Source organism: Carcharodon carcharias, chromosome 10 (assembly GCF_017639515.1).
Source record: "Carcharodon carcharias isolate sCarCar2 chromosome 10, sCarCar2.pri, whole genome shotgun sequence".
NCBI classification, from domain to species: domain Eukaryota; kingdom Metazoa; phylum Chordata; class Chondrichthyes; order Lamniformes; family Lamnidae; genus Carcharodon; species Carcharodon carcharias.
Window position 1 is genome coordinate 99,060,343 of NC_054476.1, and position 27,231 is coordinate 99,087,573.

General features: G+C 53.8%; 1 protein-coding gene across 3 annotated transcripts in view; it reads left to right on the plus strand.

The window, feature by feature from the left end:
• The window catches only part of mybpc3 (myosin binding protein C3), a 1,308,988-nt gene that overhangs the window by 311,740 nt on the left and 970,017 nt on the right, over window positions 1-27,231 (plus strand). For all 3 annotated transcript variants that reach the window (XM_041197987.1, XM_041197986.1, XM_041197988.1), the window contains 5 exons: window positions 3,926-3,928; window positions 9,692-9,855; window positions 12,502-12,634; window positions 19,906-19,908; window positions 20,544-20,668. In XM_041197987.1, coding sequence (XP_041053921.1) covers window positions 3,926-3,928; window positions 9,692-9,855; window positions 12,502-12,634; window positions 19,906-19,908; window positions 20,544-20,668 — 428 coding nt within the window. The remainder of the gene's footprint in view (window positions 1-3,925; window positions 3,929-9,691; window positions 9,856-12,501; window positions 12,635-19,905; window positions 19,909-20,543; window positions 20,669-27,231) is intronic.

A 27,231-nucleotide genomic window follows, 5' to 3' on the forward strand; every position in this document is an offset into this window, starting at 1 on the left:
CGTTGAGGCAATTTACACAGTGACGGTGAAGTAAATTACCCAGTGACGGTGAAGTAATTTTCTCAGTGAGTTTGAGGCAATTTTCCCACTGACGTTGAGGTAATTTACCCAGTGACGGTGAGGTAATTTACCCAGTGAACTTGTAGTAATTTACCCAGTGACAGTGAGTTAATTTACTCAGTGAGGTTGAGGCAATTTTTCCTGTGACGGTGAGGTAATTTACCCAGTGACGGTGAGGTAATTTACCCAGTGACTGTGCGGTACTTTACCCTGTGACGGTGAGGTAATTTACCCAGTGGCGGTGAGATAATTTACCCAGTAACGGTGAGTTATTTTACCCAGTGACGGTGAAGTAATTTACTCAATGACGGTGAAGCACTTTTCCCAGTGACGGTGAGGTAATTTACCCAGTGACTATGAAGTAATTTACTCATTGACGGTGAGGTAATTTACCCAGTGACGGTGAGGTAATTTACCCAGTGAATGTGAGGTAATTTACCCAGTGATGGTGAAGTAATTTTCCCAGTGACGGTGAGGTAATTTACCCAGTGACGCTGAGGTAATTTACCCAGTGACTGTGAGTTAATTACCTCAGTGAGGTTGAGGCAATTTTTCTTGTGGCGGTGAGGTAATTTACCCAGTGACGGTGAAGTAATTTAGTCAGTGAGGTTGAGGCAATTTTCCCAGTGACGGTGAGGTAATTTACCCAGTGACGGTGATGTAATTTACCCAGTGAAGGTGTGGTAATTTACCCAGTGACGGTGAAGTAATTTACCCGGTGACGGTGGGGTAATTTACCCAGTGACGGTGAGGCAATTTACCCAGTGACTCTGAGGCAATTTACCCAGTGACTCTGAGTTAATTTACCCAGTGACGCTGAAGTAATTTACCCAGTGACTTTGAGGTAATTTACCAGGTGAAGTTCAGCTAATTTACCCAGTGACGGTGAGGTAATTTACCCAGTGAAGGTGTGGTAATTTACCCAGTGATGGTGAGGTAATTTACTCAGTCAGGTTGAGGCTATTTTCCCAATGACGGTGAGGTAATTTACCCAGTGATGGTGAAGTAACTTACTCAGTGAGGTTGAGGCAATTATCCCAGTGACGATGAGGTAATTTACCCAGTGACGGTGAGGTAATTTACCCTGTGACTGTGAGATAATTTACCCAGTGACGGTGAGGTAATTTACCCAGTGACGGTGAGGTAATTTACCCAGTGACGGTGAGATATTTTACCCAGTGACTGTGAGATAATTTACCCAGTGACGGTGAGGTAATTTACCCAGTGACGGTGAGGTAATTTACCCAGTGACGGTGAAGTAATTTACTCAGTGACGGATAGGTAATTTACCCAGTGACAGTGAGGCAATTTACCCAGTGACGGTGAGGTAATTTACTCAGTGAAGGTGAGGGAATTTACCCAGTGACGTTGAGGTAATTTACCCACTGATGTTGAGGTAATTTACCCACTGACTGTGAGGTAATTTACCCAGTGACGGTGAAGTAATTTACTCAGTGACGTTGATGCAATTTTCCCAGTGACGGTGAGGTAATTTATCCAGTGACGGTTAAATAATTTACTCAGTGACGTTGAGGCAATTTACTCAGTGACGGTGAAGTAAATTACCCAGTGACGGTGAAGTAATTTACTCAGTGAGTTTGAGGCAATTTTCCCGGTGACGGTGAGGTTATTTACCCAGTGACGGTAAAGTAATTTACTCAGTGACGTTGAGGCAATTTACCCAGTGACGGTGAAGTAAATTACCCAGTGACGGTGAAGTAATTTACTCAGTGAGTTTGAGGCAATTTTCCCAGTGACGGTGAGGTAATTTACCCAGTGACGGTGAGGTAATTTACCCAGTGACTGTGAGTTAATTACCTCAGTGAGGTTGAGGCAATTTTTCCTGTGACGGTGAGGTAATTTACCCAGTGACGGTGAAGTTATTTACCCAGTGACGGTGAGGTAATTTACCCAGTGACGGTGAAGTAATTTACTCAGTGAGTTTGAGTCCATTTTCCCAGTGACGGTGAGGTAATTTACCCAGTGACCGTGAGGTAATTTACCCAGTGAAGGTGTGGTAATTTACCCAGTGACGGTGAAGTAATTTACCCAGTGACTGTGAGGTAATTTACCCAGTGACTGTGAGGCAATTTACCCAGTGACTGTGAGGCAATTTACCCAGTGACTGTGAGGTAATTTACCCAGTGACGCTGAAGTAATTTACCCAGTGACATTGAGGTAATTTACTAGGTGAAGTTGAGCTAATTTACCCAGTGACTGTGCGTTAATTTACCCAGTGACGGTGAGGTAATTTACCCTGTGACGGTGAAGTAATTTACTCAGTGATGTTGAGTCAATTTTCCCAGTGACGGAGAGGTAATTTACCCAGTGACGGTGAGGTAATTTACCCAGTGACGGTGAAGTAATTTACCCAGTGACGGTGAGGTAATTTACCCAGTGAAGGTGTGGTAATTTACCCAGTGACGGTGAGGTAATTTACTCAGTTAGGTTGAGGCAATTTTCCCAATGACGGTGAGGTAATTTACCCAGTGACGGTGAAGTAATTTACTCAGTGAGGTTGAGGCAATTATCCCAGTGACGATGAGGTAATTTACCCAGTGACGGTGAGATAATTTACCCAGTGGCGGTGAGATATTTTACCCAGTGACTGTGAGATAATTTACCCAGTGACGGTGAGGTAATTTACCCAGTGACGGTGAGGCAATTTACCCAGTGACGGTGAGATAATTTACCCAGTGACGGTGAGATAATTTACCCAGTGACGCTGAAGTAATTTACCCAGTGACGTTGAGGTAATTTACCAGGTGAAGTTGAGCTAATTTACCCAGTGATTGTGCGTTAATTTACCCAGTGACGGTGAGGTAATTTACCCTGTGACGGTGAAGTAATTTACTCAGTGATGTTGAGTCAATTTTCCCAGTGACGGTGAGGTAATTTACCCAGTGACGGTGAGGTAATTTACCCAGTGACGGTGAGGTAATTTACCCAGTGACGGTGAGGTAATTTACCCAGTGACTGTGAGGTAATTTACTCAGTTAGGTTGAGGCAATTTTCCCAATAACGGAGAGGTAATTTAACCAGTGACGGTGAAGTAATTTACTCAGTGAGGTTGAGGCAATTATCCCAGTGACGGTGAGGTAATTTACCCAGTGACGGTGAAGTAATTTACTCAGTGAGGTTGAGGTAATTTACCCAGTGACGATGAGGTAATTTACCCAGTGACGGTGAGATAATTTACCCAGTGGCGGTGAGATATTTTACCCAGTGACTGTGAGATAATTTACCCAGTGACGGTGAGGTAATTTACCCAGTGACGGTGAGGCAATTTACCCAGTGATGGTGAGATAATTTACCCAGTGACGGTGAGATAATTTACCCAGTGACGGTGAGGTAATCTACCCAGCGACGTTGAGGTAATCTACCCTGCAACGGGGAGGTAATCTACCCAGCGACGGTGTGGTAATTTACCCAGTGATGGTGAGGTAATTTACCCCGTGACACTGACCAATTCTGCCCAGCAATAATGCAGTAATCTGTCCAGTGACATTGTGACATTTTTGAATTACGTACTCGCGCCCTGAGTGTGTGAAATGATCTAGAATTCTTCTCCGCAGTATGCACTGTTGTGGAACGTTTTGTGTAACTGAGAGAGTGCAAGAACTAACTGTAACATTATCTTGTAATGTGGATATTGTAATAACCACAGGTGACTGGCTGAGGCTTAGTCCTATGAAGTACATTGAACAGAGAGGCTTTGTTGCTGTTTAATTAGTTTTATTCAGAATCTAATGAGCTGTCTTTTTTTATTCCTTGAAACTGATTGCCTGCTTTCTCATGACCTTTGACACCGTGCTCCCCCACAATTCCTGCCACAATCGCCATCTGGACTGGAACTGACCACCAGAGGGTAAGAAAACAATCTCAATATGGAGTATCATCTTATCCCAACCCTATCTTACAGTGACTGCAAAACCTGAGATTTAGCAAAACACTGCACCTGTAAGGAACTTAACACAAGAGAGGCAGAATAAATGGAGGGGCATCTGACACGGGGGAGGGATGGGCAAGTGGAGGGCTCTGACACTGGGATAACACAAGGCCTGCTCCCTCCGACTCAGCCCAGCCAATCCAATAAATACACTGCACCCTCCAGCACTTCTACAAAGTCATGATTGCACACTGAAACTCAGTTGTGACAAAGACTTGCGGACATATGCACACAAACTCTCACACCCACGCACTCAGACTCTCAGTTGTGCACACATACAGATGTGCGTGCACACACACACACTCTCACTCATACGTACACACACACAACACTCTCTCATTCATACACACACACTCTCACTCATGCACTCACACACACTCTCACTCAAACACACAAATATTCTCTCACTCGCACACACACTTCACTCGTACACATACACACACACTCAGACTCTCAGTTGTGCACACATACAGATGCACAAATGCACACACAGACTTACACTCACGCAAACAGAGTTGCACACATACAGAAGTGCACACACACACTCTCACTCGTTAACATATATACACACACAATCTCACTCGTGCACATACACACACGCTCTCACTCATGCACACACATACACAATCTCACACACTCTCACTCATACATTCACACACACACTCACTCGTACACACACAACACACACACACTCTCACACACTGTCACTCATACATACACACACACTCGTACACACACACACACACACTCTCAGTTGTGCACACATACAGATGCGTGCATGTGCACACACACAGATACACATACACACACACACACGCACACACTCTCACTCATATTTACGTACACACACAGGCTGGAATTTTCTGGTTCCGTTGGCATGGCGTGTGGAGGTGGCTGGGGAACAATATGGCAAAAAGGCCAAAAATGAGTGTAATGCCAGTGTGAAGGCACAGTGAGATCATCCAATGGTGTCCACCATGGCAGAACACCAATCCCACTGGAGACTGCTGTGAACCTGCTTTGTCCACACACACACGGACACACACACATAAACACACACAAAGACACACATAAACACACGGACACACACATATAAAGGCACACACACAAACACACACACACACATAAACACACATGGGCACGGACACACATACATAAACACACACAGGCACACACACAGACGGAAACACGCACACAGACACACGCACATGGATACACATGGGCACACACACATGGACACACATGCACAGTTACGATTTCCACAGAGACTTGTAGCTTGAAAAAAAGAGAAATTCCTCGTGACCAACACACAGGAATCATGACACAATTTCACTTTTTAAAATTTTTACTGTATCAACCAAACTAAAATCAATATTGATCAAACGTTAATGAAGAAGTAACTAAAGGTGTAAACCCATTAATTAACTACCAGATTGGAAATATTTGACACCGTCTGCCAGTACATTCAGTCCCACTGTCCTCCCTGAATCTCAGCAGGCTCCCTCTCCCTGCCACACCTGGGCCAGTCTCCCAGCGTCCTCTGAAAGTATCTTCCCTCTCTCCTCTGGGTATCCCTGAACTGACTTCCAGCTGTAAGGCCCACCCCGGCAACTCCTTGCTCCTTAAACCTCCACACAGTCTGTCTCTTCGAACAGAGAATAATTCTCATCCTCTGCTTTTTATTGCAGCAGCCATTTCTCTCCCTGTCTTCCTTCTCTTCTCCCACTCCTTCTCTTTGGCTTCCACATCCCAATCCCCTACCCCTCCCCTATCCTCCCTCTCTCCTTCTCTCTATCCTTCATTCTTCTGCTTTCCCAACCCATTTCCACATTCCAACAATCCCATCCCCATCACCCATCTTCCTCCCTCTCTCTACCCCAAATCCACTTCCCATATCCCCTACATTTCCTTATCACCTACGCTCCTATCACTTCCCAGCCCTTGAATTCCCACCCCTCCTTTTCTCCCCTTATCCCCTCCCTTCCCCTTTTCTCTCCCTCCCTTCCCCCCTCCCTTCTCTTCTCCCCTCTCCCCTTCCCTGCCTCACCTCCCCTCCTCCCCTCTCCCTCTCTCCATCTGCCCTTCTCCCTTTCCCCCCTCCACTTCCTCTTCTTTCCCCTCTCCACTTCTCCCTCTTTCCCCTCTGCACTTCTCCCTCTTCACCCTCTCACCTCCCTCTCCCTCTTCCCCCTCTGCCTTTTCCCCTCTCGCCTTCCCCCTCTCCCCCATTCCCTTCTCTCTCTCTCTCCCCTCCCCCTCTCCCCTCCTCCCCCCTCCCCTTCCACATATGCTAATGAGTTAATGACACTAAGATAGGCAGCATTGTCAGCAGTGTAGATGGAAGTATAAAAGTAAAGAGATATTAATAGATTAAGTGAATGGACAAAATTGTGCCAAATGGATTTCAATGTAGACAAAGGTGAGGTCATCCACTTTGGATCTAAAAAGGAGTGAACGGGACTTTCTAAATGATGAGAAATTAGAAACAGTGAAGGTCCAAATGAGACTTGGGCTCCAGGTACACAGATCATTAAAATGTCCTGAACAGGTACAGAAAAGATTCAGAAAGGCTAATGAAATTCTGCTCTTTACATATGGAGAACTGGAATAGAAGGGGGTAGAAATCATGCTTCAGCTACACAAAGCCCTGGTTAGACCACACCTGGAGTATTGTGAACAGTTCTGGGCACCACACCTTAGGAGCATAGGTTGGCCTTGGAAGAAGTACAGTGTGGGTTTACCAGAATGATTCCTGGACTCCAAAGGTTAAATTATGTGGAGAGGTTACATGAAATAGGGTTGGATTCCCTGGAATTTTGAAGGTGAAGGTGATTTAACCTCGAGCAGCTCAGGCCTCTCCCAGATACTGAAGAAAATCAGCTGTCTGCGCCAGCATCACCATCTCGTCTGCTCCTCCCATGATAGCATCCATGGCTCCATTCAGTCCAGCTGCACCCCTGACAGTCTTGAGATGAAGAATGAGGTGAAACAGGGCTGTGTCGTAACCTTTCCTATGTTTGGTAATTTTCCCTTGTCCTGACCTATCCTTTCCCTGTAAGGAGTATACCTCACACACAATCAGATGGGAAACTCCTAGCAAGACTGGAAGCCAAGGCAGAAGTCTGGCCTGTCCTGCTCAGGGAACTTCTACCCAGATTTCCAGTTCCACTGGTTTCTGGATTGTCTGTCCCGTGCCTCTGTCATGCCCTCCCTCACCATCTCGATCAAGGGAACTGTACTTATGGGACATGGAGTTGTGTCTCTGCCTCTGCTCAGACCCTACACCACACCACTGGAAGCTGCCAGCAAATTCTGCTATCTTTGATTAACAGTGACAGACCACATGTCTCTTAATGAAGGGCTCAGCACATTCATTGGAAAGTCAGTCACCACCTTTAGCTGACTAACAAACCAGGCATGAAAAGACAGCAAACTGACCACAGGACCAAGATGCTTATGTACAAGGCCTGTATGCTCAGCCCATTGCTGTACCGCGGAGAAGCCTGAACAACCTATACCTACTAAAAACAAAGGCTTGCAGCTCCAGTATCAGTGAAACATAGAAAGGCCAATGAAGCAGTCCTTTCTAGCACAAACATGCCAAGCCTGCTCACGCTGATCAACCGAAGAAACCATCACTGACAGGTACGTACACAGGATGGAAGATGACCACATCTCCAAGGATTTGCTACACAGGGAAGAAGCCCGTGTCAATAGAGCAGCAGGGCACTGAATTAAAGCTCTGTCAAAAGAGACATGAGAACCCTCGACATCAGCCACAACAAATGGGAATCTCTAGCTGAGGGTTGGTGCAAATGGTGACACCAGCTATGGGCAGGAATTCACCACCACAACAGCATGTTGTATCAGAATCTCCAAAACAGACAGCAGTCCTTCAAATGAAGTGTTAGCCGAGAGCATCCTGCACCTCTGGCAAGAGTTAACTCCAGGTGTGGCAGAGCTGCCTTTCCAGATGGGCTTGTTCAGCCATCAAGTGAAGTGTCACAGAAGATCTCAGCTGTCCTCACCAAGGTTCTGAGGCTGCATCCCTATCATCTCCCAGATTGGAAGGATGACAATCAAGAAACATTCAAGATACCAGAGGGAACAGACCGGGAAGAGGGGGGAAAACCTTTTTCCAATGACTGGGGAGTTTGGGACAACGGGGCAGAGTCTAAAAATTAGAGACAGACCTTTTCTAGAATGAAATTAGGAAACAGAAAAGGTGGTAAAAGTTTGGAACACTCTTCCTCAAACAGAAATTGATGCCAGATTAATTGTTAATTTTAAATCTGAGATTGTTAAATTTTTATTAACTGAAGATATGAAGTGAGATGGGGACAGATGGGATCTGGAGTTAGATCACTGATCAGCCAGGATCTCATTGAATGGCAGAACAGATCCGAGGGGCTGAATGACCTCCTCCTGTTCCTATGCCTCCCACTCCCCTTTTCTCCTTAGATAGGAGCCGGGGTGAGGAGTCGGGTGAGGGGGTTAGTGAAGGCCTCACAATTTCTGAGAGTCCACCATTGCCAGTTGCTGTTTTTTATCAATTGGCGAGGGTGCTGATTTTCTGAGTTGTTAACTAGTATGAAGGCCATTCCAACCCCCTCACTGTACAAACACATCTGGCTCTCTCCTGTCTGATGGTTCCACCCGCTGGCCTCTCAAGTGCAGCAGTGCCGCATGGTTTCTGACCTGGGGAGTCCCTCTCTCCACTAATGCACAGCTGGCAACAGGGCCCAGGCCCCAGGTCTGGAGGTGAAGGGGCAGGGGGGTGGGTGTTGAGAAATGCCTCAGCCACTTGGTGGCAGTGCCCCAAAAGCGGGGTGGGAAATTGGAAAGTCCCAGACCTTGGGCTGAAACAGAGGAGGGGATGCCTCGGAACAAGAGTAAAAGACCCCAGACCCAGAAGCCAGGAGTTCCAGCCCCAGAAAGCAGGGAGGAAGAAGGTCCCAGGTCCCAGTGTATTGCTAGGGATCCAGTTTCCTGTTCTTGTAAGCCCAGGTGACAGGGGCCAGTCCCCATTGGACCATCTTCCTTTCAGAAAAGGTCCCAGATGGAGGTCAGGGGTGATGAACTCTCTGCTGACCCTCCATTTCCCCTAAAGCGGGGAAACAGAGGGAAATTGGAGCTGCCATTATCCCCTCTCCCACCACACTGCTGCTAGAAACCAGTCAGCATGCATTGGGCTGGAATGTGACATCTATATAGCTGAAAGTGGAGAGTAAAGATGCCACCAGCACAGCAGTCAGGTCAAGCCTGGCAGGGAGACACACCCCCACTTGACTGGCACCATTGTAACCCATCATGGCCTCATTGGGGTGTGAATTACTAGCCCCCAACCCCTGCCTGCTCTGGCCGCCCCCCCACTGCTAGGTGACACCCAGCCCACGACTTGCTATGGATCCATTGGCTCTCACCAGGGACTGTGGAGACGGAGGAAGGGACGGAAGAGGATTCCCAGAACTCTCCACATGCATATGCTGTGTCCCTCCATCACCACTCATTGGTCCCCTGACCTGCAGGTGACCTGAGCCCACAACACCAACCTGAGGGCGTTTGGGGTGGGGGGGAGGCCCCTTTAACCTTTCTGTCTCTCTCTCCCTCGCTCTCCCCCTCCCCACATCCCCACCACCCCCAAACTGCAGCTTATGTGATAATTCCCGATTGTTCCCACAGGGATGTGAAGGTGGAGGAAGGGCCTAAGATCGATGTTTGGGAAATCCTACAGAATGCCCCACCGTCCCAGTATGAGAAGATAGCGTTCCAATATGGGATTACCGACCTGAGGGGGATGCTCAAACGTCTCAAGCGCATGAAGAAGGAGGAGAAGAAAGGAACAGGTAGGGCGGGGCGGCGAGAGATCAGGGGGGAGGGGAGGGGGGCGAATAGGGTGTTGGGGGGGGGGAGTGCCTATGGGGAAGTGAGTGGTGGAGGGTGTATGGAGGAGGGAAGGGGAATGGAGGAGGGGGAGGGTGATGGGAGAGAGTGGGAGGGGGAGGATGTGTGGGGGAGGGGGAGGGGATGTGAGGGGGGATGGTTTATGGGCAGAGAGTGAGGCAGAGGTGGTATGGAGGAGGGGAAGAGGGTATGCAGGAGGGGAGGAGAAGGGAAGGGGGATGCGGAGGGGGAGAATGTGGGGGGAGGGGGTGTGAGAGACAGGAGATTGAGGGACGGAGGTGTAAGGGAGGCAGGTATGAGGGAGGTATTTGGAGTTTGAAGGGTGGGTGAGGGGCGGTGGGTGAGGGAGGTGAAGTGGGTGTGAGGGTTTTTGTGGGAGTGGCCATTTTTGAGGTGTGCACACTCTTGCTGTTTCTCACTCCCCCTTCCCCGCACCTTCCCCTCCCACGCCCCCTCCCACGACCTCCCACCCGCCCACTACCCCCCCGCCCTCTACCGCTCGCCCTTTCCCTCCCCACCACCTCTACCCCGCCCCTTCTCCCCCTCCCTCTCCCCCACCCCCTCACCCTCCCTCTACCCCTCACCATCCCCTCGCCCTCCCTCTCCCCCTCCCCACCCCCTCCCTCTCCCCCTCCCTCTACCCCCTCTCTCCCTCTCCTCCTCACCCTCTCCCTCTTCCCCTCTCCCCCCTCCCCCTCTGCACACCCTCTCCACCTTCCCCTCTCCCCCTTTCCCCTCCCCCTTTCCCCCTCCCCCCATCCTCCTCCTCTCCTCCCCCTCCCCGCTCTCTCCCTCCCCCTCCCTCTTCTCTCTCTCCCCACTCTCTCCCCCTGCCCCTTCTCCCCCCTCTTTCCCCCTCTCTCACTCTCCCCTCCCTCACTCTCCCCCCTCGCTCGCTCTCCCCCCTCGCTCGCTTTCCACCCTCGCTCGCTCTCCTCTCTCTCTCACTCTCCCCTCTCTCTCTCTCGCTGTCCCCTCTCTCTCTCTCTCTCTCTCGCTCTCCCCTCTCTCTCTCTCTTGCTCTCTCCTCTCTCTCTCTCTTGATCTCCCCTCTCTCTCTCTCTTGCTCTCCTCTCTCTCTCTCGCTCTCCCCTCTCTCTCTCTCTCGCTCTCCTCTCTCTCTCTCGCTCTCCCCTCTCTCTCTCTCTCGCTCTCCCCCTCTCTCTCTCGCTCTCCTCTCCCTCTCTCTCACTCGCTCTCCTCCTCTCTCCCCTCTCTCTCTCTCACTCTCTCTCGCTCTCCCCTCTCTCTCTCACTCTCTCTCGTTCTCTCCCCTCTCTCCCTCTCTCTCACTCACTCTCCTCTCTCTCGCTCTCTCCCCCTCTTTCTCGCTCTCTCCCCCTCTCTCACCCTCTCGCTCGCTCTCTCCCCATCTCGCTGTCTCTCCACCCTCTCTCTTGCTCTCTCTCACTCGCTCTCCCTTGTCTCTCTTGCTCATTCTCCCCCCTGTCTCGCTCGCTCTCCCCCCTCTCTCGCTCTCTCCCACTCTTTGTCTCTCTCCCCCTATCTCTCGCTGTCTCTCCTCCTCTCTCTTGCTCTTTCCCCCTCTTGCTCTCTCTCCACCCTCTCTCCTTCTCTCTCTCGCTCCCTCTCCCCCTCTCTCTCGCTCTCTCTCATTCACTATCCCCTCTCTCTCTCCCCCTCGCTCTCGCTCTCTCTCCGCCCTCTCGCTCCATCTCATTCACTCACCCCCTCTCTCTTGCTCTTTCTCCCTCTTCTCTTTCTTGCTCTTCCCTCTCTTTCTCGTTCTCTCTCTTGCTCTCTCCCTCCCCCATCTCTTCCCCCCTCCCTCCCCCTGCCTCCACCTGCCTCCCTCTCCTCCCCTCCCACCTCTCACTCTCCCTCTGTCCCCCCACTTTCCTTCTCTCCCTCTCTCCCCCCGCTCTCCATTTCTCCCCCCTCCCTCCTCGCATTCTCCCTCTTCTCCACCCCTCTCTCCCTCCCCCTCTCTTTCTCTCTTACCCCCTTCTCTCTCTCCCCACTCTCCCTCCCGCCCTCTCTCTCCCCAACCTATCTCTCTCTCTCTCTCCGCTCTCTCCCTCCCCGTCTCTCGCTCCCTCTCTCTCTCTCCCTCTCTCTCCCCTGTCTCCCTCCCCATCTCTCTCTCCCTCTCTCTCTCTCCCTCTCCCCGTCTCTCTCCTTCTCCCCATCTCTCTCCCTCTTCCTCCCCCTCTCCCCCTCTTCCCACCTCTCTCTTCCGCCCACTCTCTCTCTCCCTGTCTAAACCCCTCTCTCCCCTCTCCCCTTGCCTCCACCTGCCTCCCTCACCTCCCTCTCCTCCCCTCCCCCTCTCCCCCTTCTTCACTCCGCTCTCCCTCTCTCCCCTCTCTCCCCACCCTCTCTCTCTCCCCGCGCTCTCTCTCTCCCCGCCCCTTGCCTTTCCCCTCCCTGCCCACTCACCCCTCTCTCTGGCTTCTCCCCCCACCTCACCCTCTCTCTTCTCTCCTTCCTCATCTGCTCCCCCTCTCTCCCTCCCTCTCCCCTTCACTCGCCCTCCTCCTCTCTCCTTCTGCGCCCAACACCCCCCTTTAACCCCCCTCTCTCCTGCTGCTGCTCCCAACTTCCCCCGCCCCCCCCCCACCCCCCAGCCTTCCTGAAGAAGCTTGAATCAGCCTATCAGGTGGACAAGGGGCAGAGGATGAAGCTGGTGGTGGAAGTGACCAATCCAGTCGCAGAGGTGAAGTGGATGAAGAATGGGCAGGAGATTCAGGTCAGCGGCAGGTGAGAGACAACTTTCTGGAAAACCATGGGGGTGGAAAACACTTTTTGCTGGAAGAGGGTGTGAGAGAGGGAGGGTGAAGTGGGTGTTGGCGGGGGAGAGGATAGAGGGGAAGGGAAGCGATGGGGAAGGGTGGGGGAGTCACAGAAAATAGAGGGAGGTGATTGGGGGGAATGGGATGTGTAGAGTAAAGGGTTAACGTTGGTGACTGAAGGGAGGGGGGATGTGTAGAGTAAAGGGTTAACATTGGTGACTGAGGGGAGTGGGATATGTAGAGTAAAGGGTTAATATTGGTGACTGAGGGGAAGGGGGGTGTGTAGAGTAAAGGTTAACATTGGTGACTGAGGGGAATGGGGATGTGTAGAGTAAAGCATTAACATTGGTGACTGAGGGGAATGGGGATGTGTAGAGTAAAGGGTTAACTTTGATGACTGAGGGGAAGTGGAACGTGTAGAGTAAAGCATTAACATTGGCGACTGAGGGGAATGGGGATGTGTAGAGTAAAGCATTAACATTGGTGACTGAAAGGGAAGGGGGATGTGTAGAGTAAAGCATTAACATTGGTGACTGAGGGGAATGGGGATGTGTGGAGTAAAGCATTAACATTGGTGACTGAAAGGGAAGGGGGATGTGTAGAGTAAAGGTTAACATTGGTGACTGAGGGGAATGGGGATGTGTAGAGTAAAGCATTAACGTTGGTGACTGAGGGGAATGGGGATGTGTAGAGTAAAGGGTTAACTTTGATGACTGAGGGGAAGTGGGATGTGTAGAGTAAAGCATTAACATTGGTGACTGAAAGGGAAGGGGGATGTGTAGAGTAAAGGGTTAACATTGGTGACTGAGGGGAAGGGGGATGTGTAGAGTAAAGGGTTAACGCTGGTGACTGAGGGGAGGGGGGTTGTGCAGAGTAAAGGATTGACGCTGGTGAATGAGGGGAAGGGGGATGTGCGGGGTAAAGGATTAACGCTGGTGACTGAGGGGAGGGGGGATGTGCGGGGTAAAGGGTTAACGTTGATGACTGAGGGGAGGGGGGATGTGCAGGGTAAAGGATTAACGTTGGTAAATGAGGGGAGGGGGGATGTGCGGAATAAAGGGTTAACGCTGGTGACTGAGGGGAGGGGGGATGTGCGGAGCAAAGGGTTAACGCTGATGACTGAGGGGAGGGGGGATGTGCGGAGTGAAGGATTAATATTAGTGACTGAGGGGAGAGGGGATGTGTAGAGTAAAGGGTTAATATAGGTGACTGAGGGGAAGGGTTGTGTGTAGTGTAAAGGGTTAACATTGGTGACTGAGGGGAATGCGATGCAAAGGGGTAACACTGGTGAGTGAGGGGAATGCGATGCAGGGTAAAGGGTTAACATTGGTGACTGTGGGGAATGCGATACAGAGTAAAGGGTTAACATCGGTGACTGATGGGAATGCGATGCAAAGGGGTAACACTGTTGAGTGAGGGGAATGTGGTGCAGCGTAAAGGGCTAACATCGGTGACTGAGGGGAATGCGATGCATAGGGGTAACGCTGGTGAGTGAGGGGAATGCGATGCAGAGTAAAGGGGTATCATTGGTGACTGAGGGGAATGCGATGCAGAGTAAAGGGTTAACATTGGTGACTGAGGGGAATGCGATGCAGTGTAAAGGGGTAACATTGGTGAATGAGGGGAATGCGATGCAAAGTAAAGGGTTAACATTGGTGACTGAGGGGAATGCGATGCAGAGTAAAGGTTTAACATTGGTGACTGAGGGGAATGCGATGCAGAGTAAAGGGTTAACATTGGTGACTGTGGGGAAGGGGGATTTGTAGAGTAAAGGGTTAACATTGGTGACTGAGGGGAATGCGATGCAGTGTAAAGGGTTAACATTGGTGACTGTGGGGAAGGGGGATTTGTAGAGTAAAGGGTTAACATTGGTGACTGAGGGGAGAGGGGTTGTGCGGGGTAAAGGATTAACGCTGGTGACTGAGGGGAGGGGGGATGTGCGGGGTAAAGGATTAACGTTGGTTACTGAGGGGAGGGGGGATGTGCGGACTAAAGGGTTAATGCTGATGACTGAGGGGAGGGGGGATGTGCGGAGTGAAGGATTAACACTGGTGACTGAGGGTAGGGGGGATGTGCGGAGTAAAGGGTTAATATTGTTGATTGAGGGGAATGCGATGCAGAGTAAAGGGTTAACACTGGTGACTGAGGGTAGGGGGGAAGTGCGGAGTAAAGGGTTAATATTGGTGACTGAGGGGAATGCGATGCAAAGTAAAGGGTTAACATTGGTGACTGAGGGGAGGGGGTGTGTGTAGAGTAAAGGGTTAACATTGGTGACTGAGGGGAATGCGATGCAAAGGATTAACATTGGTGACTGAGGGCAATGCGATGCAGAGTAAAGGGCTAACATTGGTGACTGTGGGGAATGCGATGCAGATTAAAAGGGTAACATTGGTGACTGAGGGGAATGCGATGCAAAGTAAAGGGTTAACATTGGTGACTGAGGGCAGTGCGATGCAAAGGGTTAACATTGGTGACTGAGGGGAATGCGATGAAGAGTAAAGGGGTAACATTGGTGGCTGAGGGGAATGCGATGCGAAGTAAAGGGGTAACATTGGTGACTGAGGGGAATGCGATGCAGAGTAAAGGGTTAACATTGGTGACTGAGGGGAATGCGATGCAAAGGGTTAACATTGGTGACTGAGGGGAATGCGATGCAGTGTAAAGGGTTAATATTGGTGACTGAGGGGAATGCGATGCAGAGTAAAGGGTTAACATTGGTGACTGAGGGGAATACGATGCAAAGGGTTAACATTGTTGACTGAGGGGAATGCGATGCAAAGGGTTAACATTAGTGACTGAGGGGAATGTGATGAAGAGTAAAGGGGTAACATTGGTGACTGAGGGGAATGCGATGCGAAGTAAAGGGGTAACATTGGTGACTGAGGGGAATGCGATGCAGTGTAAAGGGTTAACATTGGTGACTGAGGGGAATGCGATGCAAAGGGTTAACATTGGTGACTGAGGGGAATGCGATGAAGAGTAAAGGGGTAACATTGGTGACTGAAGGGAATGTGATGCAAAGGGTTAACACTGGTGACTGAGGGGAATGCGATGCAGAGTAAAGGGGTAACATTGGTGACTGAGGGGAATGCGATGCAGAGTAAAGGTTTAACACTGGTGACTGAGGGGAATGCGATGCAGAGTAACGGGTTAACATTGGTGACTGTTTGGAAGTGGGATTTGTAGAGTTAAGGGTTAACATTGGTGACTGACGGGAGAGGGGTTGTGCGGGGTAAAGGATTAACGCTGGTGACTGAGGGGAGGGGGGATGTGCGTGGTAAAGGATTAACGTTGGTTACTGAGGGGAGGGGGGATGTGTGGACTAAAGGGTTAACGCTGGTGACTGAGGGGAAGGGGGATGTGCGGACTAAAGGGTTAATGCTGATGACTGAGGGGAGGGGGGATGTGCGGAGTGAAGGATTAACACTGGTGACTGAGGGTAGGGGGGATGTGCGGAGTAAAGGGTTAATATTGGTGACTGAGGGGAATGCGATGCAAAGTAAAGGGTTAACATTGGTGACTAAGGGGAAGGGGTGTGTGTCGAGTAAAGGGTTAACGTTGGTGACTGAGGGGAATGCGATGCAGAGTAAACGGTTAACATTGGTGAATGAGGGGAATGCGATGCAAAGTAAAGGGTTAACATTGGCGACTGAGGGGAATGCGATGCAGAGTAAAGGGTTAACATTGGTGACTGAGGGGAATGCGATGCAAAGGGTTAACATTGGTGACTGAGGGGAATGCGATGCTGAGTAAAGGGTTAACAATGGTGACTGAGGGGAATGCGATGCAGAGTAAAGGGTTAACTTTGGTTACTGTGGGGAATGTGATGCAGAGTAAAGGGCTATCATTGGTGACTGAGGGGAATGCGATGCAGAGTAAACGGCTAACATTGGTGACTGAGGGGAATGCAATGCAGAGTAAAGGGGTAACATTGGTGACTGAGGGGAATGCGATGCAAAGTAAAGGGTTAACATTGGTGACTGAGGGGAATGCGATGCAAAGGGTTAACATTGATGACTGAGGGGAATGCGATGCTGAGTAAAGGGTTAACAATGGTGACTGAGGGGAATGCGATGCAGAGTAAAGGGTTAATATTTGTTACTGTGGGGAATGCGATGCAGAGTAAAGGGCTATCATTGGTGACTGAGGGGAATGCGATGCAGAGTAAACGGCTAACATTGGTGACTGAGGGGAATGCGATGCAGAGTAAAGGGGTAACATTGGTGACTGAGGGGAATGCGATGCAAAGTAAAGGGTTAACATTGGTGACTGAGGGGAATGCGATGCAGAGTAAAGGGTTAACATTGGTGACTGAGGGGAATGCGATGCAAAGGGTTAACATTGGTGACTGAGGGGAATGCGATGAAGAGTAAAGGGGTAACATTGGTGGCTGAGGGGAATGCGATGCGAAGTAAAGGGGTAACATTGGTGACTGAGGGGAATGCGATGCAGAGTAAAGGGTTAACATTGGTGACTGAGGGGAATGCGATGCAAAGGGTTAACATTGGTGACTGAGGGGAATGCGATGCAGTGTAAAGGGTTAACATTGGTGACTGAGGGGAATGCGATGCAGAGTAAAGGGTTAACATTGGTGACTGAGGGGAATACGATGCAAAGGGTTAACATTGTTGACTGAGGGTAATGCGATGCAGAGTAAAGGGTTAACATTGGTGACTGAGGGGAATGCGATGCAGAGTAAAGGGTTAACATCGGTGACTGAGTGGAATGCGATGCAAAGTAAAGGATTAACATTGGTGACTGAGGGGAATGCGATGCAAAGGGGTAACACTGGTGAGTGGGGGGAATGCGATGCAGAGTAAAGGTCTAACATCGGTGACTGAGGGGAATGCGATGCAAAGGGGTAACACTGGTGAGTGAAGGGAATGCGATGCAGAGTAAAGGGGTATCATTGGTGACTGAGGGGAATGCGATGCAGAGTAAAGGGGTAACATTGGTGACTGAGAGGAATGCGATGCAAAGTATAGGGTAAACATTGGTGACTGAGGGGAATGCGATGCAGAGTAAAGGGTTAATATTGGTGACTGAGGGGAATGCGATGCAAAGGGTTAACATTAGTGACTGAGGGGAATGCGATGAAGAGTAAAGGGGTAACATTGGTGACTGAGGGGAATGCGATGCGAAGTAAAGGGGTAACATTGGTGACTGAGGGGAATGCGATGCAGTGTAAAGGGTTAACATTGGTGACTGAGGGGAATGCGATGCAAAGGGTTAACATTGGTGACTGAGGGGAATGCGATGAAGAGTAAAGGGGTAACATTGGTGACTGAAGGGAATGTGATGCAAAGGGTTAACATTGGTGACTGAGGGGAATGCGATGCAGAGTAAAGGGGTAACATTGGTGACTGAGGGGAATGCGATGCAGAGTAAAGGTTTAACACTGGTGACTGAGGGGAATGCGATGCAGAGTAAAGGGTTAACATTGGTGACTGTGGGGAAGTGGGATTTGTAGAGTTAAGGGTTAACATTGGTGACTGAGGGGAGAGGGGTTGTGCGGGGTAAAGGATTAACGCTGGTGACTGAGGGGAGGGGGGATGTGCGTGGTAAAGGATTAACGTTGGTTACTGAGGGGAGGGGGGATGTGCGGACTAATGGGTTAACGCTGGTGACTGAGGGGAAGGGGAATGTGCGGACTAAAGGGTTAATGCTGATGACTGAGGGGAGGGGGATGTGCGGAGTGAAGGATTAACACTGGTGACTGAGGGTAGGGGGGATGTGCGGAGTAAAGGGTTAATATTGGTGACTGAGGGGAATGCGATGCAAAGTAAAGGGTTAACATTGGTGACTAAGGGGAAGGGGTGTGTGTCGAGTAAAGGGTTAACGTTGGTGACTGAGGGGAATGCGATGCAGAGTAAAGGGTTAACATTGGTGACTGAGGGGAATGCGATGCAAAGTAAAGGGTTAACATTGGTGAATGAGGGGAATGCGATGCAAAGTAAAGGGTTAACATTGGTGACTGAGGGGAATGCGATGCAGAGTAAAGGGTTAACATTGGTGACTGAGGGGAATGCGATGCAAAGGGTTAACATTGGTGACTGTGGGGAAGGGGGATTTGTAGAGTAAAGGGTTAACGTTGGTGACTGAGGGGAGAGGGGTTGTGCGGGGTAAAGGATTAATGCTGGTGATTGAGGGGAGGGGGGATGTGCGGGTAAAGGATTAATGTTGGTTACTGAGGGGAGGGGGCATGTGCGGACTAAAGGGTTAACGCTGGCGACTGAGGGGAAGGGGCATGTGCGGAGTGAAGGATTAACACTGGTGACTGAGGGTAGGGGGGATGTGCAGAGTAAAGGGTTAATATTGGTGACTGAGGGGATTGCGATGCAAAGTAAAGGGTTAACATTGGTGACTGAGGGGAAGGGGTGTGTGTCGAGTAAAGGGTTAACATTGGTGACTGAGGGGAATGCGATGCAGAGTAAAGGGTTAACATTGGTGACTGAGGGTAATGCGATGCAAAGTAAAGGGTTAACATTGGTGACTGAGGGGAATGCGATGCCAAGGGTTAACATTGGTGACTGAGGGGAATGCGATGCAAAGGGTTAACATTGGTGACTGAGGGGAATGCGATGCAGTGTAAAGGGCTAACATTGGTGATAGTGGGCAATGCGATGCAGAGTAAAGGGCTAACATTGGTGATAGTGGGGAATGCGATGCAGAGTAAAGGGCTAACATTGGAAGCACACGATGCTGGTGTAATAATGATGTCAGATCACTTGATTGATTTTGAGCAATGTGAAGGCGGGGCAACTGGGACCTCGTGCAGATGTCCCAGTGTTTAAATACAGAGTAATGATCTGTAGAAACTCCAGTGTCAAGTAGCTCAAATGGGAATAGATTAACCCCAAAGAGTCCTTTTCTCGACCCTGAACACAGAATGAAGCAGGAGTGAGGCGGAGGCATAGGAGGGCAATTGAGGGGAAGTTGGAGTGCTGGGTAGTGAGAGGGAGTGGACGGTTATATAGGAGGAGTGATGGGGAGGGGGAGTTGGATGGATTGCAGAGTAGATGTAGGGTCTCAGAGGTAATTGGGTGCAATGAGCTGTGTGTGGGTGGGGGTCAGGAGTAACCAGTGGGCAAGAAGTAGCCATAGCAATGGCTCTAAAGCTGAGAGAGAGGCTGAGATCACACTGGATATGTGTCGTCCTCCTAATCTCTGTGTTTCTCTCTCTCTCACTCCCTGATTCAATCATCCAACTGACTGGCTTCAAACTAACAACAAACATAGCAAGTATGTGATTGTCATCTCATTCAAGGGTCGGGGAGGGGGGGTGTTGGGGGGCCGGGGTGTGAGCTGGGGTCAGGGTGGCGGGGGGGGGTGGGGGCGGTGGGGTGGGGGGGACGGGGTGTGAGTTGGGGTCTGGGCGGCGGGGGGGGGAGGGGGGATGGTCGGGGGCCCAGGGTGTGAGCTGGGGTCTGGGCGGGGGGTGGGGGGGGGGAGGCGGGGAGGAGGGGTGGTCGGGGAGCCGGGGTGTAAGCTGGGGTGTGGGCGGCGGGGTGGGGGGGGGGGGGTGGTAGTCGGGGGGCCGGGGTGTGGGCGGGGTGTCAGGTGTGGGTCAGGTGGTGTGCGGGGGGTGTTTCGGGGGGTGGGCCGGGTGGGAGTCGGGGGGTGGGTCGAGGTGGGGGTTGGGTGTGGGGGTCGGGGTGCAGGCGGGGTCGAGGTACGGGCGGGGGGGCGTCGGGGGGCGGGCGGGGGGATAGTGGGTGGGGGTCGTGGTGGGTTGGGGGGGTTGGGTGTGGGGTGGGAGTTGGGGTGTGGGGTGGGGGGCAGGGGGGTCGGGGTGTTAGCATGGGGTGTGGGGGGGATGTTGGGAGGGGGTCGGGGGGACAGACGATATTTTTGACCAATCTAGTTTCTTTTGCTAGGTTCATCTTTGAAAATATTGGGAATAAACACATTCTGACCATTAACCACTGCTCATTGGCTGATGATGCAGCCTATCAGTGTGTACTCGGAGAGGAGAAGAGTATCACCGAGGTCTTTGTGCGAGGTATTGAGAATCACACCCCACCCCCCAACCCCATCCCAAATCCCCACCCCTGACCCCCACCCCCATTCCAAATCCCCACCCCCCACCCTCCAGTCCCATCCCCACACACTATCCCCCCACTCCCATCCCCACCCCCTATCCCCACCCCCTAAACCCACGCCCATCACCACCCACTATCCCCACCCCCATCCCAACCCCCTATCCCCATCCCCATCCCCATCCCAACACCCTATCCCCACACCCCTATTCCCACCCCCATTCCAACCCCCATCCCAACCCCCTATCCCCATCCCCATCCCCATCCCAACCTCCTATCCCCATCCCCATCCCAACCTCCTATCCCCACCACCCTTCCCCACCCCCCATCCCCACCCACCATCCCCACCCCCATCCCAAACACCTATCCCCACACCTCTCCCAGCCCCCTATCCACACCCCTATCCCAACACCCTATCCCCACCCCCAATCCCTACCCCATATCCCCACCCTCTATCCCCACACCCTTATCCTCACCCCCATTGCAACCCCCTATCCCCACGCCTATCCCCACACCCATTCCCAACCCCATCCAAAACCCCTATCCCCATCCCTATCCCAACCCCCATCCCAACCCTCTATCCCCACCCCCATCCCCACCCCCATCCCCAACCCCTATCCCAACCCCCTATCCCCATCACCATCCCCACCCCTATCCCCACCCCTATCCCCACCCTTATCCTCACCCTATCCCCACCCCCTATCCCACCCGCTATCCCCACCCCTATCCCCACGCCTATCCCCACCCCCACACCCATCTATCCCAACCCCATCCCCAACCCCAAACCCCTATCCCCATCCCTATCCCAACCCCATCCCAACCCTCTATCCCCACCCCAACACCCCCCCCAACCCCTATCCCCACCCCTAACCCCATCACCATCCCCACCCCTATCCCCACCCCTTCCCCACCCCTATACCACCACCCCCGCTATCCCCGCGCACTATCCCCACCCCCTATCCCCACCCCTATACCAACCCGCTATCCCCGCGCACTATCCCCACCCCCTATCCCCACCCCTATCCCAACCCGCTATCCCCAAACACTATCCCCACCCCCTATCCCTACCCCCAACCCCAGCCCCATCCCAACCACCTATCCCCACCCCCATCCCAACCCCCTATCCCCACCCCCATCCCCACCCCCTATCCCCACCCCCTATCCCCACCCCCTATCCCAACCCCCTATCCCCACCCCCATCCCAACCCCCTATCCCCATCCCCTATCCTAACCCCCTATCCCCACCCCCTATCCCAACCCCCTATCCCCACCCCCTATCCCCACCCCCTATCCCAACCCCCTATCCCCATCCCCTATCCCAACCCCCTATCCCAACCCCCTATCCCCACACCCTATCCCCACCCCCTATCCCCACCCCCTATCCCCACCCCCATCCCAACCCCCTATCCCCACCTCCTCTCCCCACAGCCCTATTCCCACCCCATTCCAACCCCCATCCCAACCCCCTATCCCCACCCCCATTCCAACCCCCTATCCCCACCCCCATCCCCATCCCAACCCCCTATCCCCACCATCATCCCAAACCCCTAACTCCTCCCACTATCCCCAACCCATCCCCACCCCCATCCCAAACCCTTATCCCCACCCCCACCCCAACACCCTACCCCACTCCCATCCCAACCCCCTATCCCCACCCCCTATCCCCACCCCCACCCCAATCCCCTAACCCCACCCTCTATCCCCACCCCCAACCCAATCACCTATCCCCAACCCCCTATCCGCACCCCCATCCCAAACCCCAACCCCCATCCCCATCCCAAACCCCTATCCGCACCCCTATCCCAACTCCCTAGCCCCACCCCAATCCCAACCCCCTATCCCCACCCCATCCGAACTCCCTATCTCCATCCCCTTCCCCATCTCAAACCCCTATCCCCACCCCTATCCCAACCCCCTATCCCAATCCCAACCCTCTATCCCCACTCCCATCCCAACCCCCTATCCACACCCCCTATCCCCAGCCCCTATCCCCACCTCCATTCCCATCCCCTATCATCACCCCCATCCCAACCCCCTATCCCCACCCCCTATCCCCACCCCCTATCCCAAACCCCCATCCCACCCCCATCCCACCCCCATCCCAACACCCTATTTCCACGCCCATCCCAACCCCCTATCCCCACCCCCATTCCAATCCCCTATCCCCACCCCCTCCCAACCCACTATCCCCCCCATTCCAAACCCCTATCCCCACCCACTATCCCCACACCCTATCCCCAAGCCCTATCCCCATTCCCTATCCCCATCCCTTATCCCCACCTCCATCCCAAAGCCCTACACCACCCCCATCCCAAACCCCTATCCCCACGCCCTATCCTCACCCCCATCCCCACCCCCATCCCCACCCCCATCCCAAAACCCTATCCCCACGCCCATCCCAACCCCCTATCCCCACCCCCATTCCAATCCCCTATCCCCACCCCCTCCCAACCCCCTATCCCCCCCCATCCCCACCCCCTATCCCAACCCCCTGTCCCACCCCCATCCCAACCCCCTATCCCCACCCCCATCCCACCCCCCTATCCCCACCCCCATTCCAATCCCCTATCCCCAACCCCATCCCAACCTCCTATCCGCACCCCCATCCCAACCCCCTATCCCCAACCCCCTTCCACACCCCCCATCCCCACCCCCCATCCCCACCCCCATTCCAACCCCCTATCCCCACACCTCTCACAAGCCCATATTCCCACCCCAATCCCAACCCCCTATTGCCACCCCTATCCCGCCCCCATATCCCCACCCCATATCCCCACCCCCTATCCCCACCCCTATCCCCACCCCCTATCCCAACACCCTATCCCCACCTCCATCCCAATCCCATATCCCCACCCCCATCCCAACCCCCTATCCCCATCCCCATCCCAACCCCCTATACACACCCCTATGCGCACCACCCTTCCCCACTCAACTTCCCCACTCCCCTTCCCCACCCCCCTTCCCCACCCCCTTCCCCATCCCCTTCCCCACCCACTTCCCCACCCTCCATCTCCACCCCCTATCTCCACCCCCTAACCCCACCCACTATCCCCACCCATTATCCCCACCCCCTATCCCAACCCCCTAACCCCACCCCCAACCCCACCCCCATCCCCAAGCCCTATCCCAACCCCCTATCCCAACCCCCTATCCCCACCACTATCCCCACCCCTATCCCCACCCCCTATCCCCAACCCAATCCCCACCCCTACACCAACCTGCTATCCCCGCCCACTATCCCCACCCACTATCCCCACCACATATCCCCACCCCTATCCCCACCCACTATCCCCACCCACTATCCCCACCACATATCTCCACCCCTATCCCAACCCGCTATCCCCACCCACTATCCCCACCCACTATCCCCACCCCAATCCCCACCCCAATCCCCACCCCTATCCCAACCTGCTATCCCCACCCACTATCCCCACCCACTATCACGACCCCTATCCGCACCCCCTATCCCCACCCCAATCCCCACCCCATCCCCACCCCCATCGCCACACCCATCCCAACCCCCTATCCCCACCCCCATCCCAACCCCCTATCACCACCCCCATTCCCACCCCCATCCCAACCACCTATCCCCACCCCTATCCCCACCCCCTATCCCCACCCATCCCCACCCCCTATCGCCACACCCATCCCAACCCCCTATCCCCACCCCCATCCCAACCCCGTATCCCCACCCCCAATCCAACACCCTATCCCCACCCCCAACCCAAACCACTATCCCCACTCACATCCCAAACACCTATCCCTACCACCATCCCAACCCCCTATCCCAACACCCTATCCCACCCCCATCCCAACCCCCTAACCCACCCCATCACAACTCCCTATTCCCACCCCCATTCCAACCCCCTATACCCAACTCCATCCCAACCCCCTATCCACACCCCCATCCCAACCCCCTATACCCACACCTCTCACAATCCAATATCCCCACCCCTATCCCAACTCCCTATCCCCACCCAAATCCCAACCCCCTATCTGCACCCCCTATTCCCACCCGCTATCCCCACACCCCTATTCTCACCCCCATTCCATCCCCCATCCCAACCCCCTATCCCCATCCCAACCCCCTATCTCCACCCCCATTGTCATGCCAAACCCCTATCCCCACCCCTATCCCAACCCCTTATCCCCACCCCCATCCCAACCCCCTATCCCCAACCCCATCCCCACGCCCTATCCCCACCCCGTATCCCCATCTCCATTCCAATCCCCTAACCCCACCCCCATCCCAAAGCCCTACCCCCATCTCCATCCCAAAACCCTATCCCCACGCCCATCCCAACCCCCTATCACCACCCCCATTCCCAACCCCATCCCAACCACCTATCCCCACCCCTATCCCCACCCCGTATCCCCACCCCATCCCCACCCCCTATCGCCACACCCATCCCAACCCCCTATCCCCACCCCCATCCCAACCCCGTATCCCCACCACCAATCCAACACCCTATCCCCACCCCCAACCCCAACCACTATCCCCACTCACATCCCAAACACCTATCCCTACCACCATCCCAACCCCCTATCCCAACACCCTATCCCACCCCCATCCCAACCCCCTAACCCACCCCATCACAACTCCCTATTCCCACCCCCATTCCAACCCCCTATACCCAACTCCATCCCAACCCCCTATCCACACCCCCATCCCAACCCCCTATACCCACACCTCTCACAAACCAATATCCCCACCCCTATCCCAACTCCCTATCCCCACCCCAATCCCAACCCCCTATCTGCACCCCCTATTCCCACCCGCTATCCCCACACCCCTATTCTCACCCCTATTCTCACCCCCATTCCAACCCCCATCCCAACCCCCTATCCCCATCCCAACCCCCTATCTCCACCCCCATTGTCATGCCAAACCCCTATCCCCACCCCTATCCCAACCCCCTATCCCCACCCCCATCCCAACCCCCTATCCCCAACCCCATCCCCACACCCTATCCCCACCCCGTATCCCCATCTCCATTCCAATCCCCTAACCCCAACCCAATCCCAAAGCCCTACCCCCACCTCCATCCCAAACCCCTATCCCCATGCCCTATCCCCACCCCCTGTCCCCACCACCTCTCCCAACCCCACATCCCAAACCCCCAACTCACCCCCATCCCAACTCCTATCCCCACCCCCAACCCAACCCCCTATCCCTAACCCCCTTCCACACCCCCCATCCCCACCCCCATCCGCACCCACCATCCCCACCCCCATCCCAAACCCCTATCCCCACTCCTCTCACAACCCCATATCCCCACCACATCCCCACCCCAATCCCACCCCCTATCCCCACCCCCTATCCCCACCCCTCCCCCAACACCATATCCCCACCCCCTATCCCAACCCCCTTTCCCCACCCCCTATCCCCACCCCCTATCCCCAACCCCATCCCAACCCCCTATCTCCACCCACTATCCCCACCCCCATTCCCACCCCCATCCCAAACCCCTATCCCCACCCCTATCCCCACCCCCATCCCAACCCCCTATCCACACCCCCATTCACACCCCCTATCCCCACCCCTATCCGCACCCCAATCACAATCCCCTATCCCCACCCCTATCCCAACCACCTATACCCACCCCTATCTGCACCACCCTTCCCCACCCCCCTTCCCCACCCTCCATCCCCACCCCCCATCCCCACCCCCTATCCCCATCCCCTATCTCCACCCCTATCCCCACCCCTATACCAACCCGCTATCCCCGCGCACTATCCCCACCCCCTGTCCCCACCCACTATCCCCACCCCCTATCCCAACCCCCTATCCCCACCCCCAACCCCACCCCCATCCCCAACTCCTATCCCAAACCCCTATCCCCATCACCATCCCCACCCCTATCCCAACCCCGTATCCCCATCCCCTATCTCCACCCCTATGCCCACCCCTATGCCCACCCCTATACCAACCCGCTATCCCCACGCACTATCCCCACCCCCTATCCCCAACCCCTATCCCCACCCCCAACTCCAGCCCCATCCCAACCCCCTATCCCCAACCCCATCCCAACCCCCTATCACCACCCCCATTCCCACCCCCATCCCAACCCCCTATCCCCACCCCTATCCCCACCCCCTATCCCCACCCTCCATCCCCACCCCATCCCCACCCCCTATCGCCACACCCATCCCACCCCCATTCCAACCCCGTATCCCCACCCCATCCCAACCCCTTGTCCCCACCCCCTGTCCCCAATCCCTATCCCCACTCCCTATCCCTACCCCAACCCAACCCCCTATCCCCACCCCCTATCCCTACTCCCTATCCCCACCCCCTTCCCCACCCTCCATCCCCACCCCCCATCCCCATCCCCTATCCCCATCCCCTATCTCCACCCCTATCCCCACCCCTATCCCCACCCCCTACCCCAACACCCTATCCCCACCTCCATCCCAATCCCATATCCCCACCCCCATCCCAACCCCCTATCCCCACCCCCATCCCAACCCCCTATACCCACCACTTTGCGCACCACCCTTCCCCACTCCCCTTCCCCACCCCCTT